The following is an 18,133-nucleotide window of genomic DNA, read 5'->3' on the forward strand; positions in this document are numbered from 1 at the left end:
TTGCAAGTTATGAAAATATTGAATAAGACATCCATATTTACATTTGCAACTCTTCCAAGTGCCAATTATTGTCACTTAAAGAATATGGTACAAAGTAATTCTTATAACACAATCTTCTTACCTTGACCTAATTGTTGGGTTTGAACTAGGCCACATTTTAAAATCAAGACCCTACATTGTGACACTTCACTTAGTATGGGGCTACAAATCCCCTTCCAAAAGTTAAGTTAATTGTACCATAAGCAATCTGATATGCTTCTGTGCTTTGGACGGTATATTGAATAGTTGGTTTAAAAGAGAAAAAGTTGAAGGATGTTTTTTTCATTTCAAATACTTTTTTTTTTAAATAAAAGAAGTGAGATAATAGATTAGCCTAATATTTTTTTACTTACTTTTTTTTATAATACTATGCAATTATTTAATTTAAAATAAAATTGCGTCTTTCTTTTTACCTTCAAAAACTCACTAAAAAAACACAGCCTTATATTATTTGCGGTGTGTTTTGCATTATTGTTCAACTGCTACTGCTAGCGGTGGAATTAGAGAAACACTTTAAGGAAAAAAAAGGATTTCCCGTCATATTCTATGTTCGAGAGTTGTCTGTTGTTCGTAACATAAGCTTGTTTCTTTATTCTGCTCGTTCTAATACAATTTTAATTTGGCTAATGTTTCATATATAGTTTTGGTTTCTTTGTCCCTCGAATAACTGGTTGAATATGGAGGTGGATTGTAAAATGAGATTCAACATATTATTTAAGTATCAACATATTCTTGATGAAAAAATATCTTTGAGAAGATGAAAAAATATCTTTGAGAAGAGAGAATCCTATTAAAAATGATTGATCATAGTCATGATTTTTCAACACAGATTGATTATCGATAAAAATTATTAGATACTTCTCACTAATAACATGATAATAATAAAATATATTATTTAAGTTAAACACTAAGGAAATGAATTTAGTCCTATTTTTACATGTTTTGTCCTCTTAAATATGCAAAAGAAGTACCAAATTTATTGTTCCAAACTCAATAGTGAAGTGTCGCGTAATAAAACTTAATTAGAATATTGAATCAAAACTCAAGAATTGGGGGAGGCCAGGGAATGAGGAAATTGAATAATAGTTTGAATTAAAGTTAATTTTAACATATTAAAAATAATAACTTATTTTTTATCCATTAATTTTTCTCCTACAAGTGCTCATTAAAAGTTTTATTCAAAATATGTTTTAAAATACCTTAGTGTTAATGTAGGACATTTTCACTACCAAACACAAGGATCAATTGACCTAGAGTTATTTTAGTTTAAGTTAAATCACATGATTGTGTCTATTAGAGCATGTGAAAGATACATATGATCTAGACTAAAAAAAATGTAATTTTTTTTCTCTTTCATATCAATTCTATTATTTTTCAATCATCACTCTTCTTTATGGTCAATAAAATACCTGAAAACTTTTTACTTTGAGTCTCTTGAGAGAGACTTCTCAGCAATACATGGTTGAAAACCTCTTGAACCCCATTGTTTCCATGCAATGCATAAAGTTATCATATCACATAACTCAGTAGTGATGTGATTTTTTAATGTCTTGCGGGTGGAATGAGTTTAAAAAATATTTTTCATACCTGACTTGGACTCAAAGACAATTTTAGTGCATGACCTACATGATTTCCATACAAACATGTTAGTAATGAAGTTAGAGTTTGTCTATACAAGAAAATGAATATCTAGATCGTCTGAACAAAAGTATGAGTTTCAATAGGACATAAATTTTGGGGTTAAGGAACCAATAAAAACAATTTCTCTTAAGAACATTTTTTTCCCACTTACTAAGTGTTGATATTATAAGGTTTTATTGAATTTGCTACCTTTTCCCCTTATTTTGATATAGGGCATCTATTTTAATGAAAGTTCCGTGTCTCAAGCAGATTTGGATTCATGCATAAATCTCGTTAAGTTAAAAAGAATAGTTTAATAATGACTTATCATATCAATCATCTTACGTTAAACATTTCTATCTTTTGTTCTTGTCTCTTTTTATTTTACAAAAAATTATACCAGAATGTACAAACACAATTTTATTAGATTTAGATAGATAAAGAATTTCCCAAAAAAAATATGCAAGAATGAAAAAAAAATCATTCTTACATATTTGTTTCACACAGTTTCCCACAACTTTTTATTCATTCTTGCATATTTGTTTCGCACAATTTCATTAATACTCTTAAATTTCGTATAAGCATCAATAAAAACAAAGTTGTTTAGTTTAATGAAATACTTTTTGTTTCTATTTCTTAGATTGGATTTCAGAGGCCCAGCTTACTAAATTGGATTATTTCAACCCAAAACACTAAAATCCAAGTGACTCAAAAATTCATGTAGCGAAGCCTATTATAAATGATCTAGTTGCAAGGGCAAGTTTGATATACCGTGGAGTATACTTCACTTGGAGTAAATGATATTTCCTATATCCTAAAATAGTCGTTCAAAGTTATTTTACAAAAGATAAAAATAAAAAATAATTTCACAAAAAAATTAATCTTATACCATCGTTTATTTATTTATAGATTTTATTGTCTATCATGAATATTATAAGAAATATAAGTAAAAAAATATAATTAATATCACATCAAAAAACTTAAATAATAATTTTTTCTCTTATATCATAATTATAATAAGTCAGAGAAAATAATATTTTACTCTAATGTAGGTAAAAACTCCATCTCAAGAGAGCCCTGAGCTATGCACCATCTATCTCTTCTCATCCCATCTTATGGTGTCCTTATAAATAGGATTCTAGTTATATTTATTTTTTTATCGGCCTTTCTTATATTTGATTTACCTGATAATTTATAATTTTGTTAACAAAATTTCAAAGAATGGGACTACTTTTTAAGTAAATAAAAATAGATTTTTATATTGAAAATTATTTATTACACTTTGACATTTTCGATGAATATTAGAATTGATAGAATTCGTGGTTTAGCTTTAAGTGGGGGAAGGGGGATCTAATAGGCAAAAAATAGAATGTATTGATAATGAAAAAAAGTTTAAGTACAAACTACAAAGTGACTACTAAAGCCTTTTTATAGGCTCCACCAAACTATACTTCTAATAATATAATAATTGTTTTGGTTATCAATATATTTGTCTAACTTAGAAAGGTGGAAAGAAGCTGCAAAACAATGGCAATGGACCAATGGTTACCTAATAAAGCGTTCTATAGTATGCAGCTATACATGCCGCTATGCGAATTATATTATTTACTTCCAAAGTAAAAAAATTCCAATCAATCTAATACAATTGCAACTTTCATGTGAGCCTCTTTAATTGTCATTTCTCTTATTTGCTGGCTAAGATAAATCACATGCCATATCAATTGTTCATCAATCTTTATTAAAGTAAATATAAGTATTTTGACAAGTTATTTTAGTTAATTTTTAATTTTTTTTATTAACTAAATAACTAAAAAATTTGTTCAATTATTTGATAAACAATTTTTTTAAATAATTTTTATTTTTTTTTAAACACTAATTTTTAGTTTTTTATTTTTTATATTTTATTTTTATTTTATCCTTAAAATATTTATTTATTTATTTATTATCTTTTTTAAATATATCATTTTATATTTTCTAACTATTTCATTAACTAATTTTACCAAACATAATCATTATTTACTTTCAAAGTGTGAGTTATCATCAATTTTTTTGACATTATCTTGTATTCCTACCTATAAAAAAAATTCAATCAATTTAATACAATTGCAACATTCATGTGAGCATTTAATTGTCATTTTTCTTATTTGCTCACTATGATGCATCACAATCCCATGCCACATCATTACATCAGGCGTTCATTAACTAATCTTTATTAAAGCAAATATTTGCAAACAAGTAACATTTGATAAATTGAATCCTGTGCTAGCTAGCTTTGTGATCACTGGCAGCCACCAGGTGCAAATCCAATCTTGAAATTGGCAACATCATAAGCCACCTTGAATGTCTGTTGCTGATAATTCCCAATAATGGAAATGGGGTTAGAGCTAGCAGCAATGGCCAAACAAGTAGTACCCTTTTCAATTTCCACAAGGGAGTTATGAGCCTTAAGTTCTAGGCCAGCGCCCCCACGAAATATGATCTGAATCTCAGGCACTGTTGACATCTCCTTAACACTCCCCTTGAAGCAAGTATCCAATATTGAAAATCCTGGTGCCTGTGCATATTTTTTGGACATGATCAACACAAAAGACTTTTTCAATGCATTGTAAACAGCCACAGGTAGCCTTGTGATTACTGTGCCAGAGTCAATTATGGTAGGAACATTGTAGCTTGATGCAGAAACTCCTAGTGGCTTTCCTGCCACAGTTATAGTTGTCAAGTCAAGAAAGTACAAGCTTGGAATCTTTTGATTCTTGACCAAGGGAGTGAACTTGTATGGCGATGATGCCAATGATGAGGCTCCAATGGACAAGAAACCTGATAGGGAAGAAGAGTTTGGTGCAGAAAAAGAAGAGGGGAGGCAATAGGAGAAGGCATTGCCATATTTTTTGGACAATTGACCAAGCATGGAGATTTTGTCATTGGCTAGACCTATGATACCTGATGACCTTCCAAACAAGCCTTGATTGTCTTGACCACAACCATACACAAAACCTGATGATGGTGCCTCTGAAGGGGTTAAGGTTAGCACATCTTGACTCAAATATCCAATTGAGAAAGAAGTGTCACCATAGCTTGCTTTGTAGACACAAGCACCAGTTGCATTTGAGCAACCTGGAGCATTCAGTGTGGAGCTTTTGAGAGAGGAACACTGAGATGATGAGCATGGCAAGGCCTTGTATGTCTTGGATGTTGAAGGGGTGAATATAGGGTCAACTTGGACATGGCAGTATATGACACAAGGCTGGCACTGGAGCCATGAGAGGGAGCTACCTGTGTCTACAATCATGCTGAAGTACTTGGCAGGGGTACCAAGTCCTATTTTCACATAGTAGTTGCCTGAACCAATTGACAAACCTGATTTCAAAGGTGTTGTGCTCACTAGGCTGGGTCCCCCCCTCAATTTGTCAGTGGTGGCAGAATTTCTGACACTCTCCTTGTTTGTTAATCTTGAATGAAGAAACCTGACACGTTCCTCATCTTTTGTGATCATGTCAGAGAATGAAAATGGTGATGTGGAAGTTTGAGAGGAGTCAAGTCCTTTGACATGGTACAAATTTAGCTGCATACCCTCTTGCTTTTGCCTTGGATTATCATTATCTGCAAATTGGACTGTTTGCTATGTTAGTATGCATAAATACTAGCACAAATTCAGAATTTCATTTTTTTTTATCTGTATGATTCGAAGACAACTACCATGAAATTTAGATTAACTCGTGTCTTACTCAATTAACTGAGTCAGACTTCCTTGGTGTTCAAAATTTCATTCTAATTTTGAAAATGAAACTCAAAAGATTGTTTTCTTTAATTTAAGCATCACAGGTAAATGCAATATTCTAGTAAATTTTTAAAAAATAAAATAAAAGCCTCTATACAGAAAAGGAAACTAATAGTAAATTATGGTGCAGGCAGCATAATAACATGTAATCTAAAGAGAAATTAAGAACTAGTTAATCAACAAGCCATTGAAATACATGCCTTGAAATTCAACAAGAGAGGATGCTAGTACAAGATGTGCAGAGAAAACTATAAACCAAAAGAGGCTCATCCTGTACACCCCACTTGGCAGGCTCTGCAACATTTTGTTCTGGAACAGTTTCATACTCTTCGTTAAGCAGATATATGGTACACTTGGCTTCTACTCGTAGCCAAACCGACACTTTTCCCTACTAATAAGACAAATGAAAAAAAAAATAGCATAAAAAAATACTGAGTAAGGCTATATCATCCTACAAATCCTCCTCCTATTTTATAAAGAAAGTATCTAATAAAAAACTGAAATATTTATATCATGAGCAAATAAAATGCGATCAGAATTTATCGTACAAAAACAAGTAGAAGAATAAATAAGATATTGTAAGAGGATTTAGAATTACTCAAAAATAATTTGTAGTACATGTGGCAAAATTTCAAATGAGTTTCCTTAATTATCTACATAGTAAATGCTTTAAATGTCCTCCAACCCAAGGAGCTCATACAGCTCGTGAATCGTGATGGAGTAACTAGCTACATAGTCCAGTGTGACCCTCTTGTATTAATATTATTCTATGTGATAGACTAAAGTTGTTACAACAATATCTTAAATACCGAGTACCTACACTAGTAACACTACACCCACATATCTTTTTTCAATGATAATAATATCATGTCATTGCAAAAGTGAAGAGGAAGAATAATTAACCATGCTTGCCGAAGATAAATTTTTAACTGTCCTTTGTAGCTGTAACTTTCTAGCTCAATGAATGAATGAATGAATATGGGAACATATGAAGGGCCCATAAACTGTAACCAACTTCTTGTGTGCTATATTAATATTAACATACTATCATAATATACACTTGCTGGCATGGAATGTTAACATGCAAATGCCCCATACACTGCAGAAGGAGGGGCAGCACCAAAATATAAGTTAGTAATTACCAAAGTTTGTGTTGTGTTGGCAGAAGTACATTTAATAAATGTAAATTATAATTAGCCAGTAATAAGAGGTAGAATAAGTAGGAAACTAGGAGTTGACATGACAAGAGGATTTGGCTTTTCATTTATAGCCTTATAAAAACTGGTGAAAGAGACATGCAACTGTAAGATGCACCACATTATTATTATTAAATCAAGGAGGAAGTGTTGCATAGCCATATCCATATGATATCACTAGCTAGATAAAGAACAACAGTTCATACCTTGATTGTAAACCTGCAACCTCGTCCTTTTGCCTTGATATATGCATTTTGTGTCCATCGGGCCATCGGTACACAATCTTATATATCCACGACCATGTAAATAACTCCACAAGAAAAAGATAGATAGTATCGAATTGGAAAATGAAAATATTTGTATAAATTATACCCTTTGTCGTTACTTTGTGAAAAATCGTTAGGTATCAATATGTTACATACCTATGACTCGATTGGTGAAATAGTATCTAAAAAGAAATATATTTTTTCACCATCACAAAAAGAAAAGATTTTGTTGCAAATGAACAAGATATTGAGTGTAGTTCAATTAATAATACATGTTTAATTTGTAAGAGGGGACCTAGTTCAATTCCTACATAATACATCATTGGATAGAGACAATGAACTTTAAGTGTGACTAAGTTTCATAATGAAGATTAGTCACATAGCCAACTCGAATGGATGAAACTTATAAAAATACCTTAGGATCCCACCGAAAAATCAAATAACCTAATTAGCGTGGTTATCAAAATATATCCACCACCACCAAACTGGGTCTAATGTTTGTTTTCTTAAGGAGCCAAAGCCCACATGTATCTTTCCTAAAACAAGTAGATCATTGATTAAACCGGAGTAATATTATGATGCATATCAATTTATACACGTCCTTGGTAAGAGGTAAGTGAAGCTTTTCTCTTCTTTTTTTGGTAAAAAAATTGTTTAAGTTTTTCTACTTGATAATTAAGACCGAAAATGAGTCTAGTTAAGTTGGACTCGATAAAAATTGATTTGACTTAAAATTGACTCAAATTAGATATGAATATTTTTTTTTCATCTAAAACAATTTCTTTCAAGTTCACAAATAATTTGGTTTATATTGTTAGCTTGACTCAACTCAAAAGTATAATTTTTAATTCAAATTTAGTTCAGTTAATTTATGAATCAAGTTAAATAAGTTAATTTTTCCAACCGAATTTCGAACTACTATTTAGTTGTGTTCGTTATCAGGCTATTAATAACGGTAGTGTAATTTGACTCCTTGTCTAATTGAAGAGATAACTCACTTTTCGTATTCACTAAGGATAATACATGGTAAGGATAACTCAGGTTGAAAATTGACGCTTTTAAGAGGGGAAGTGAATTAGTGAACTGATTATAACAGTTGAGAAGTGTTCTCTTTTTCTTTTGATTACCTTAATATTATTTTCAAGGCACCGATATTCTTTTTTTGGGTGATTTTTTAAGGCACTGATATGAACACCTTCCAACTTGTATCTTCTTTTCTAACTCAATTCTCCTTTGGGTTATTTAATAGAGTAGTAATTGATTTAATCCCTAAAATTAACAGCTATGAATTAATTTAATTCCTATCATCAGTGTCCATTAGTCAATTTGATGCTTTAAGTCAAAGACATTGATTCACGATAATGAAAGTTCAAAACTAAATTGAAATGAATATTAAGGACCAAATCAAAAACATAATATCTATTCTAAAAACTAAATTAAATGATATCTAAGTCTACGACTATTACCATTTTATAATTATATGGACCAAAATGCCCGGTTATGTCAATTTCAAAAAACTATATTGATGTTTTATTCAAATATCCATCATACAAGCACTACCCAAGCAGAAATCAACAGTATGCGTAGACGCCACAGCATACCTTTAAACATTTCCCATCATGACACCTTAAAATCACAAGAGAACATTAGAAATTTCGAATCATGAAGGTTGAACTATGAATTCTTAACATATTATCTAGCTAAAATTAAACAGGTTTTCACATATTATAGACCGAAGGAACAATTTGTTGGTCCAAGGAAGAAAGCACATGCAAGAGGGGTCTGGAGACAAATGATATAGTGATAGAACCATCCAGCATTCATCGCCGAAAAGCATTGCTTTCACCACCAGATCTTCCTTGAGAATAATATGTCCGACGACGGACACTCTCGGCTATTGATGCACTCCCCCCTTCAGCTGCACCATATACACTTTTCTGAGCAGTATCCAAGAAATTCTTGCCACCGGCATTATCATTCTGGATTGCTTCCTTTGCATCCGACTCCTCGGCCTTCTTTATACGTTTCCATCTCTGCTCTTCATGCAACTCAGCAGCTAATTGCATTTGCTTAAGTTTAGCAGCTCGCTCTTCTTCTGAAAGCTTAGGAGCCATGTTTCTGCGCTTATAGTGTGATCTGCGTTCAGGTGAAGAAGCAGAATATCTATTGGAGCTTGCTTCCGAAATTCGCCCACCCCCACTTTTAGGGGCATCTATATTGGACCGACCTTCTGAAGCATATCTTTCTGACTTAGAAGTGTTATAATTTCTGTCACCAGTGTCTTCTTTGTAGTCTCTGCTATTTCTTTGTCTATGTTGGTGTTCGGGTGATCTTTCCCTGTATTTTTTGTCCTCACCAGTGCCTTCTTTGTAATCTCTGCCATTTCTTTGTCTCTGTTGGTGATTGGGTGATCTTTCCCTGTGTTTTTTGTCCTCACCAGTGTCTTCTTTGTAATCTCTGCCATTTCTCTGTCTCTGCTGGTGATTGGGTGATCTTTCCCTGTATTTTTTGTCCTCATAGTGATTCTTCCTTCTCTTTTCTCCTTCACTTGATTCATAACCTGAATCCAATTGACCCTTTTGCACACTCCTTTCTGACTTGGACCTGTTATAATTTCTGTCACCAGCATCTTCTTTGTAGTCTTTGCCATTTCTTTGTCTCTGTTGGTGATTGGGCGATCTTTCCCTGTATTTTTGGTCCTCAATGCGATCCTTCCTTCTTCTCATTTCTCCTTCACTTGATTGATACTCTGAATCTGATTGAGCCTTGTGATGCTTCCTGTCAGAATCTTCATTACCGGTCTTTCTTTTTCTCCTCTCAGTAGTGTCATCTTCTGAATCAGACAGTTTTTTATGCTTTGATTTACTAGACCGGTGCTTCTTCCGCTTTTCCTTTTTATGAGCTTTCTCCTTGTTTTCAGTTCCTTCAATCTAACAACATTACCAGGCATTATTAGGACAGGCCATAAATTAGAAAACATGAAACAATAGGTCTTAGTGAAAATAAACATAACAATTGTTTTCGTCATCCTATTATGTCGATGCAATTTAAAGATTCTTTAAAATTTAAACAACAATCAGCGAATTAGAGAGGAAAAAAATGAAGGGCCCACATGTGAGTTTGCAAAAAGCAATACAATTCTCAATTTCATATACACCATATCAAACATAAGCAAAAGTCACCACGAAAAAGAGCAGCAGCCTCAAATTGCATGGACACTCCTTATGTGGCTGCTATGGGCACAGGGTTTCACACAAGGGTTGCAAAGTAATTCATTTATTCACAATCCAATCAATCCATCCATTCTTAAATCTAATCTAATCCATCTATAACTAGTTATTGTTTTTAAAATATGGGTATATAACTAGTTACGAATAAACTAGTTATATAACTAATTATATAACAAGTTATGTCTAAAATCAATTATATAACTAGTTATGGATGACCAAAAATAAGTTATTTGTAATACCCATTTCTATAAAACTAGTTATAGTTTTATAACTATAACTAGTTTTTAAATAAAAATAAGTTATTTGAAATACCTATAACTATAAAATTGGTTATAATTTTATACCTACTTTTATATAACTAGTTATAATTATAGTTACATAAAACTAGTTATAATTATAGTTATGGGTATTTTTTTAAAACTAGTTTTTTCAAGCATCCCTACCTCCAACTTATGCCTCTCCTTTAATATTGAAGAGATTTTATTTTTCTCCCCTCTCCTCCGATCCTTGGAACCAAACAGTTAGTAAACCAAAAACAGCATAAGTTAAGCTTAAGCATAAGCATCTCTAAACTGGAAGGGAAAAGGACCATAATTCACCCTAAAGTGATTAATTCTAGGCAATTGCATTTCATTTTCCAATCAAAAAATGAAGAAAGGGGCTTACCGATTTCTTGATCATAGCCATCTTGACAGGGTTGTTTTTGATCTTGGCAAGTGCCTCCTGCTCGCGCTGGCGAATCATGAGCAAAGGGTCAGAATGAAGCTTCCTCCAAGCATCATTGGCAGACTGAGGCTTCTCCTCGAACAATGCCCCAGGCACACTCGCCCCCTCCTGCACCACACAAATTCAATCATAAATAAATCAATTAACACAAAACAAAAGCCTTATCCATAATCAAAATATGAAAAAAAACAACACACCTTAGAAGCAGATGCAGAAGCAGAGGAGCCTGCTGCATCCGTTGCATCGGATTTTGGTAACTGTTCGAGCGCCTTGAATCCTTCGGAATTCGAAGATTTCCCAACCGACAACCCCGAATCGTACAGAAATTCCAACCTCTCCTGATGCCTGCTACCAAATAGGAATAAGAATACAAATTGAAAACCCTAAAAAAAAAAATTGAATGGGAAGGGGAAATTACGGAACGAGGCCAGCTTTCTCCTGAAGAAGACGAAACTCGGTGCGCTCTCTCTCCTCCTGGATCTGTTTGCGGAGCTCATCCAGCTTCTTCTGCTCCGCTTCGTGCTTCTGCTCTGCCTTCCACACGTTCTCTATGTTCCTTAAACTCCCCGTGTGCCATCCCTTCTTGTTCAGAAACTTCAGCGCCATTTTCTCTTTTTCTCTGAGTCTGATTTGATTTTCAGGGATAAAAGCAACAAACAACACAAACTCAAAACCCTAACTAACTAGTTGCAAAGGAAAGAAGATGAGAAGAGGATGACGGAGGCCATGTTTGTTTGTTGTTGTATTTTAATTATTTTTATTTTCAATGATTAGAATTTGATATTGATAAATAGGGAATTCACTTTATTTATACTTGAAAAGGCAAATTTAATATACTATTATTTTTTTGAAGAATTAATACAGTGCTTAAATTAATGCCATTCAAATAACATTTATATAAATTTATGAAATAGATTTATTATTTAATTCTTTTTTTATAAAACATGTATTGAAAAAGAAAAATTCAATTCAAATGTATACTATTACTTATAGAAATTTATGTATATGTGGTAACTTAGAATTGAAAAAAACTAATAAATCATTTAATGTCAATAGTATAACATTTATACAAATAATTAATAATTTCAAATATAGTATGAAACAATTTCCTACTTAATTAATATTTTATTAACATTTTTTAAAATTCAAATGTATATTCATTAGCTTATAAAACATGTTTTAAAAAATAAAATTCAAATATATATTAATACAATATGCAAAAATTGATAAATATATTTAAGTCACCCACTCACCTTTTTAATATAATAGTCATGAATTAGGCCATTACTTTGGTTATGCAGAAGAATTTGGTATATATCAATTTGTTGTTATTACTTATAAATAATTTTAGTACATGTATAAAGACCAGTGCAACGTCCATAAAAAAAAATTCAATGTAACCGACAATATAAAAAACTTTTATTATATCATCCGACCACGTATAAAATTTATTTACTTTTATATTATTTATCTTAAATGTTTTAGTAAGATTTTTTTATTGTTATAGTACAAAACTTTTCATTTAATCATTTTTTTAGGTTTTTAGTTTTTAATTTGATAAAAAATATTATCTAATTGGCAAAATAAAGGCCTAACGCAAAATAAAAAAATTAATTAATTGTTAAAGTAAAACAGTTTTAAATTGAAGTTCATAGTTTACCCATTAAACTCAATATACATTACTAACCTAAAAAATTTACATTATCAATTAATCAAAAATCATCTTTAATAAGATATTTAAAATAAATATTAAACAAACTTATCATTTTATAATAATATATGAATGGTAAATGTACAGTGTTAATGGAAAATCTTTTTACGCTAATATCCAATTAGACTCACTCATTTTATAATAATATATAACGGGTATATTAACTGTGTTTTACACTAACATCCAATTAGACTCAACCATTTTATAATAATGTTTGACCATGTTAATATAAAACTTTTTTACACTAACATTTAATTAGACTCAATCATTTTATAATAATATGTGATGGATAAATATACCTTGTCAGTGTAAAACTACACTTTTTTACACTAACATCCAATTAGATTCAACCATTTTATAATAATATGTGATTGGTAAATGTATTGCATCATTGTAAAACTTTTTACATTAACATCCAATTAGATTCAACTATTTAACCATATCAACATGTTTATTAAAATATATTTAAAAATAAAAATGAAAAAAGTTAACCAACCACTACTTTTCCATGCTATAGTTGTATAAGAAAATACACGAGAACAAAAGTTCAAAGAAAACTGGCCAACATTTCATTCATTAAACTCAAGGACAAAGTGTCCTATTACTTTTATTGACATCCAGTGAGTGAAATGGGGGAAGAAGAGATGGTTGACTTGGCTGCGCCTCAACCTTACATTGATAAGAATACAATGCTTGTGGTTGTGGAACTTCGTGAGAGTTGAGACAACAACTCAAACAAATTTTGCATATGATCATGTTCCTTTTCTCCCCTTGTATCTCAACTAATGGAAAAAGAATGTGAAAGAGAAATGCATCTGCAGGTCTTGTACTGTTTGTTGATGTTCCCTCATCAACTATCAGCATTAGAGATGTGTTTAGTATTTCCACAATGAACTTGCAATTGAATTATTTCAGTTGCTTGTTTGTTGTTCTTCGTTCTTATTCTTGTGGCAAATTGAATGCAGTTGGATTAGCTGGCCCCTTAAGCTGCACTCCTCCAACTGAAAATTGATTTCAAGATTTAATTAGTAAACTGCAGGATACTCAAAAGATAGACAATCTACAATGAATGAAGAATTTGTGCAGCACAAACCTGTGATTTGTATCTCTTTGATAATAAATCTCCACATTCTCCAACAAGAGCTCTTTCCCCACCAGCTACTCTGGCTAATTCTGAAATGGAAATGTCTGTTTCTTCTGCCTGAGTTTGACAAAAGTTTTTACTATCAGTGCAACACGCATTATGTACACAATATAACTGGATATCTTAAATGTATTTCTTCAACTGAATTTTTGGAGAGAATTGTCTTTTGAACCCTGTAGTTATTAAAACCAAACCAAACTGGTCAGTTCGACCAGTTGAATTGAGAACCAGTCAGGTCATTGGTTCAAACTTCTTGTGTGTTTGTATATATGTTTTATACGTGCGTCAAGGTGAAAAAACACATCAAGCAAGGGGAAATAAGTACAAGTTACAAACTGCACCGATCAGGCCACATTTGACATGATGAGTACTCAAACACACACTTATTTCTTATTATATAAAATTAAATATATAATTTATTATTACCAATTCAACTACAGTTGAACCAATGAACCATGAAGTGGCCTTCACAAGTTTAATGACTAATCCAATTTTAATATCCATGTTAAAAAAACCAAGCATGAAGCTCCATTCTCTCATTTGTCTCACCTTTGGCATGAATCTTTGTATATTGGAAATCATTGTTTCCATCATCTTCGATGCTGAATTCAGGGCCTCCCCCAGCTCTCTTACATCAAGCTGTGGCATAATATATTTTTGTGAATTAGAACTTGCAGACAATTCCAATGAATAAGCATAACAGAAAGAAAATAAGCATCATTCCTTGTCTAGATAACCAACAGACATAAGAAGAGGATTTATAATCATACCCTAACATTCCCACCAACTGGAAGTCGCACTGTGGCATTCACTAAAGCCTGAATCACTTCCGTAATAGAGACTGAATATTCTTCCATCATTGTAGACCACTCATCTAGATATGGAATCTGTAATTTTATCCAATAAAATATACAAATTACTAATACAGATATTACAGTGCTTTTATAATTAAAATGATAATTGATAAACCATACTTGGAGAAAGAATGGCTCCTTAATTATACGACTAAGTATCATCATTATGGAATTAATAGGTATCCTCTTACTTCAAGATATATATATGTGTGTGTGTACATTAATTCCATCAGTTGATTATTCAAAGGAACAGAATATTGATAGATTCCACAAGTAGTCAACAAGCAAGTATAATTTTTTCTCTCTGTATCACAAACAGGAAAAATAGCTCTCTGAACTTGAATGCAAATTTGTAAAAGTAGCATACAAAAGTATTGGTGGCCTTACTTGAGGTTCAAGAATTGTTGACAGAATCTTTGATTTCTGCAAAAGCTCCAGCTCTATGCGTTTCTTGTTCACAGAATCACGCATTTCTGATATTCTCATTGCTTGAGAATATAGTGCTTTCTGCAAGGGTTGATAAGAAGAAAAACAAAGAGCTCAGTAAAGGTGATTAAATTGTTCAAGATATTCAATGATTTTAAGCTAATAAGCTATATCATAGCCAACTCAAAAACTGAGTAGATGTAAATGTGCAAGAGTTCTGAATAGTTAAAGCCCATCAATACTTACCACATGAATTAATATAAATTTCATATTAATGTAAAGGCCATATCAACTTTGTTGGACTGTAATTTAAAATAAACAAGATTCTAATGTCCAGTAAATGAAAATGTGATGGTCAGTCAGTTTACACTCAAAGGCAGATAAGGGAGAATTAGGAAGAACTTATTTGGACTTATGGAAGTAGCTTATAAGTATGCTCTAATTTGATAAGAGATTATTAAATAAATGCTTAATTATGCTCCTTAGAAAACCGCACCTTTAATTAGGCTTAATTATACAGAGAATTACTCTACAGTAAAACAAATAGAGATTTCTCCATTTGCATTCTTTGTTGTTCACTATGACTAAGCTCTATCTTTCAAATATTGTTCCTATCAAAAGGTCCAGGGGCAGGGTTTTAAAATGCAGACAGCAACCCTAGCTTTGGGGCCACAGCCACATCACACCTTGATTGCAGCCTGCAATGGCAGCATCCAACCGCATCCAGTCACAATAACCACAAAGTAACCAGCCAAAATTTAACACCTTGGTTGGTACTCTAGGGAAACAAAAAATTAACAATCATATCTTTCAAGGCACAATCAATGTCACTTTAGCATTACTCTAAGTTAATTTTGCAGTGTAACTGAAATAGAGAACCACCTTCTTGCTCATGATCAAACAACCTTCCCTAGTATCCTCTCGTTTATCCATCCAAAGAATTATGATCATAGAACTAACCACCTAGCCAAATAATTGTGATTTTCTTGGTACCATTACTACCACAACTACAACATTTGTAATTTATTGACAAGTTAGAAAGCAGAAGGGTGACTTACCTGGATTTCTGTTTGCTGAGCTTTCATTGTGGAGTGCGCTTTTGCATTCGCAAATCTCCATTGCAAATATCGATTATACAACAGTCTAAGAGAATGCACATCTTCCTGTTGACTAGACCCTTTCTTCCCTTTCCTCACATCCACTGCTGGCCTTCCACACTGAGGAGGCACCGGCGGCAAACTAAGCCCCCCTCCAGACTTAGTCAACTGATTTCCACCACTCCCATGCTGCTTGGCGACAGAAGAAGGAGGTTTGTTCTCACCACCGGAAGAAGGCAAAGTAACCGACCGCGACAAAGGCGAAGGGTGGTGAAACTTCAAGTCCCCACCACCACCACCACCACCACCATTGCCACTCCCAATTTTCTCACCCACAGACAAATTGGACTGCAGCAACATCTCTCTCTCCCCCAATTCAGGGAGTGACTGAATACTAGAGTTCACTCCAGAATCATTACTGGACTTAGCCTGATTCAATCCACTGGCTTGCATCAATTTCTCGGCAGCAGAGGCCATGCCATTAACAAATCTATGATGATGGTGATTGTTATGGTGATGATGGTGTTGTTGTTGTGTTTGTCTATACCTTGAAGACACATAAACTGAGGGTGTGGGAGTGCCAGGCCTAGAAACACAAGGTGTACCAATTCTGCCAGAACATGACTTTGAAGGGTGAGGGTGCGGTGCAACATGTTCATGTCCGTTGTTGTTGTTTTCTTTGAAAATTTTCATAGAACGTTGTTGTGGTGTTTGTGTTTGTTTTCTCTGAGAAATAATTGGGAACGGGGTTTCGGAATTCTCATCGGGATCGAGCTCCGACCGCGGGCGGCGCGGCACGGAGGGGGACATGAACCGGGAGCTGACCTCGCGGACCCTTGGCCGGCGGTTGTGCGGCGGAGGAGGAGGAGGCGGAGGAGCGGCGGAATCGGAATTTTGTTCCGGCATGATCTGGACCTGCACCATTGGGAAATTGGGAAAACCCCAAATGGATGAAAGGGGTAAAAATGGAGACTTTTGGGGGAATCGGTGGAAAAAAAATGATGAACAGAGGTTTTGAGTGATTTGGGGGAAGAAGGAAGGGTTTGTTTGCGTTGGAGATGGAAGGAGAAGTAGCCGTTGAAGGGAGTGGGTTTACGTTGTAACGGTTCTAATTTCAAATATCGATAAAGGGTTATTATTATTATTATTTCGGTTTAGTTATGTTACGCTGCGTTCTCTCGTGTGTAATACTCGCTAATAAATAATGCCACTTGTTTCTCGTCAACCATATTTATTTGTATTTCGGAGAGGAGCCTTTCTCATTTCTACTATGACACTTAAGTTAGATCTCATTATAAAAAGAATAATAAACATACTTAACAAAAGTAAATAGAATAATATTTGTTATTTTGATAATGTAACCCTTTATATATACATATTTATGGGTCTCACGATCGATGAACCTCTTACCTCTTAATTAAGGGAATGTAATATAAGATTATTGACAATCTTAATATAATATTAAGATAAGATAAACTAAATTATTTAACCTCTATGAAGTGGTGGCGAAAGGGGTATAGGTTGTGGCCAAAGGGGTCCTGGGTTGTGGCTAAGCAAACTAAGGTTCCTAGTCGAGTACCTGAGGCTTCACCTTTGTCTAATTCAATCTAGAATATTCAGGTATTCAGCTAGGACGAATATTCGGGTTCTATTTTTATTGAGAGGGTATTAGGTTGTAGCCGAAAAGGTACTAGGTCATGGCCAAAATACCTATGATTTCTTCCTTCTTAAGGGTTGGAGGTATTCAGGTATTCAACCTAGTCGATTACCCAGGTTATCGAGGGGTACTAGGTTATAGCTAAGAGGATACTAGGTCATACCAGTATATATATTTATACATGTGTCTAGCTAACATACACACCATTGTTTTTCGATTTGAGTTTGTTAGCAAATTATAACTAGATAATATCTTAAAATACATAATAGTATAACTTGTCAATACCCTCATACTAACAAATAAGAATGTGTATGTTGACAAATACTTATCTACACACTCATACTAAAAAACAATGTGTGTTAGCAAATTCCTTTATTTATATATTTGTA

At 33.1% G+C, this 18,133-nt stretch overlaps 3 protein-coding genes across 3 annotated transcripts; all 3 read right to left on the reverse strand.

Annotated features, from left to right (window-relative positions):
* Positions 1-3,776: 3,776 nt before the first annotated feature.
* On the reverse strand, positions 3,777-5,902 carry LOC114367477 (aspartyl protease family protein At5g10770-like). The gene is made up of 2 exons (XM_028324666.1): positions 5,638-5,902; positions 3,777-5,259 (listed from the first exon to the last, which is right to left on the reverse strand). The coding sequence occupies exons 1-2, from the start codon at positions 5,759-5,761 to the stop codon at positions 3,938-3,940; spliced, it is 1,446 nt and encodes a 481-aa protein (XP_028180467.1). The 5' UTR covers positions 5,762-5,902; the 3' UTR covers positions 3,777-3,937.
* Positions 5,903-8,397: 2,495 nt separating this feature from the next.
* On the reverse strand, positions 8,398-11,617 carry LOC114367790 (pre-mRNA-splicing factor CWC25 homolog). Its single transcript, XM_028324987.1, has 4 exons — positions 11,274-11,617; positions 11,053-11,200; positions 10,796-10,963; positions 8,398-9,829 (listed from the first exon to the last, which is right to left on the reverse strand). Exons 1-4 carry the CDS (start codon positions 11,459-11,461, stop codon positions 8,720-8,722), a joined length of 1,614 nt encoding a protein of 537 aa, XP_028180788.1. The 5' UTR covers positions 11,462-11,617; the 3' UTR covers positions 8,398-8,719.
* Positions 11,618-13,044: 1,427 nt separating this feature from the next.
* Positions 13,045-17,243, reverse strand: LOC114367216 (protein ENDOSPERM DEFECTIVE 1-like). The gene is made up of 6 exons (XM_028324360.1): positions 16,049-17,243; positions 14,952-15,071; positions 14,481-14,597; positions 14,260-14,349; positions 13,660-13,767; positions 13,045-13,567 (listed from the first exon to the last, which is right to left on the reverse strand). Exons 1-6 carry the CDS (start codon positions 17,009-17,011, stop codon positions 13,478-13,480), a joined length of 1,488 nt encoding a protein of 495 aa, XP_028180161.1. The 5' UTR covers positions 17,012-17,243; the 3' UTR covers positions 13,045-13,477.
* Between the last annotated feature and the right edge of the window lie 890 nt (positions 17,244-18,133).

This window comes from Glycine soja, chromosome 9, assembly GCF_004193775.1.
Source record: "Glycine soja cultivar W05 chromosome 9, ASM419377v2, whole genome shotgun sequence".
NCBI classification, from domain to species: domain Eukaryota; kingdom Viridiplantae; phylum Streptophyta; class Magnoliopsida; order Fabales; family Fabaceae; genus Glycine; species Glycine soja.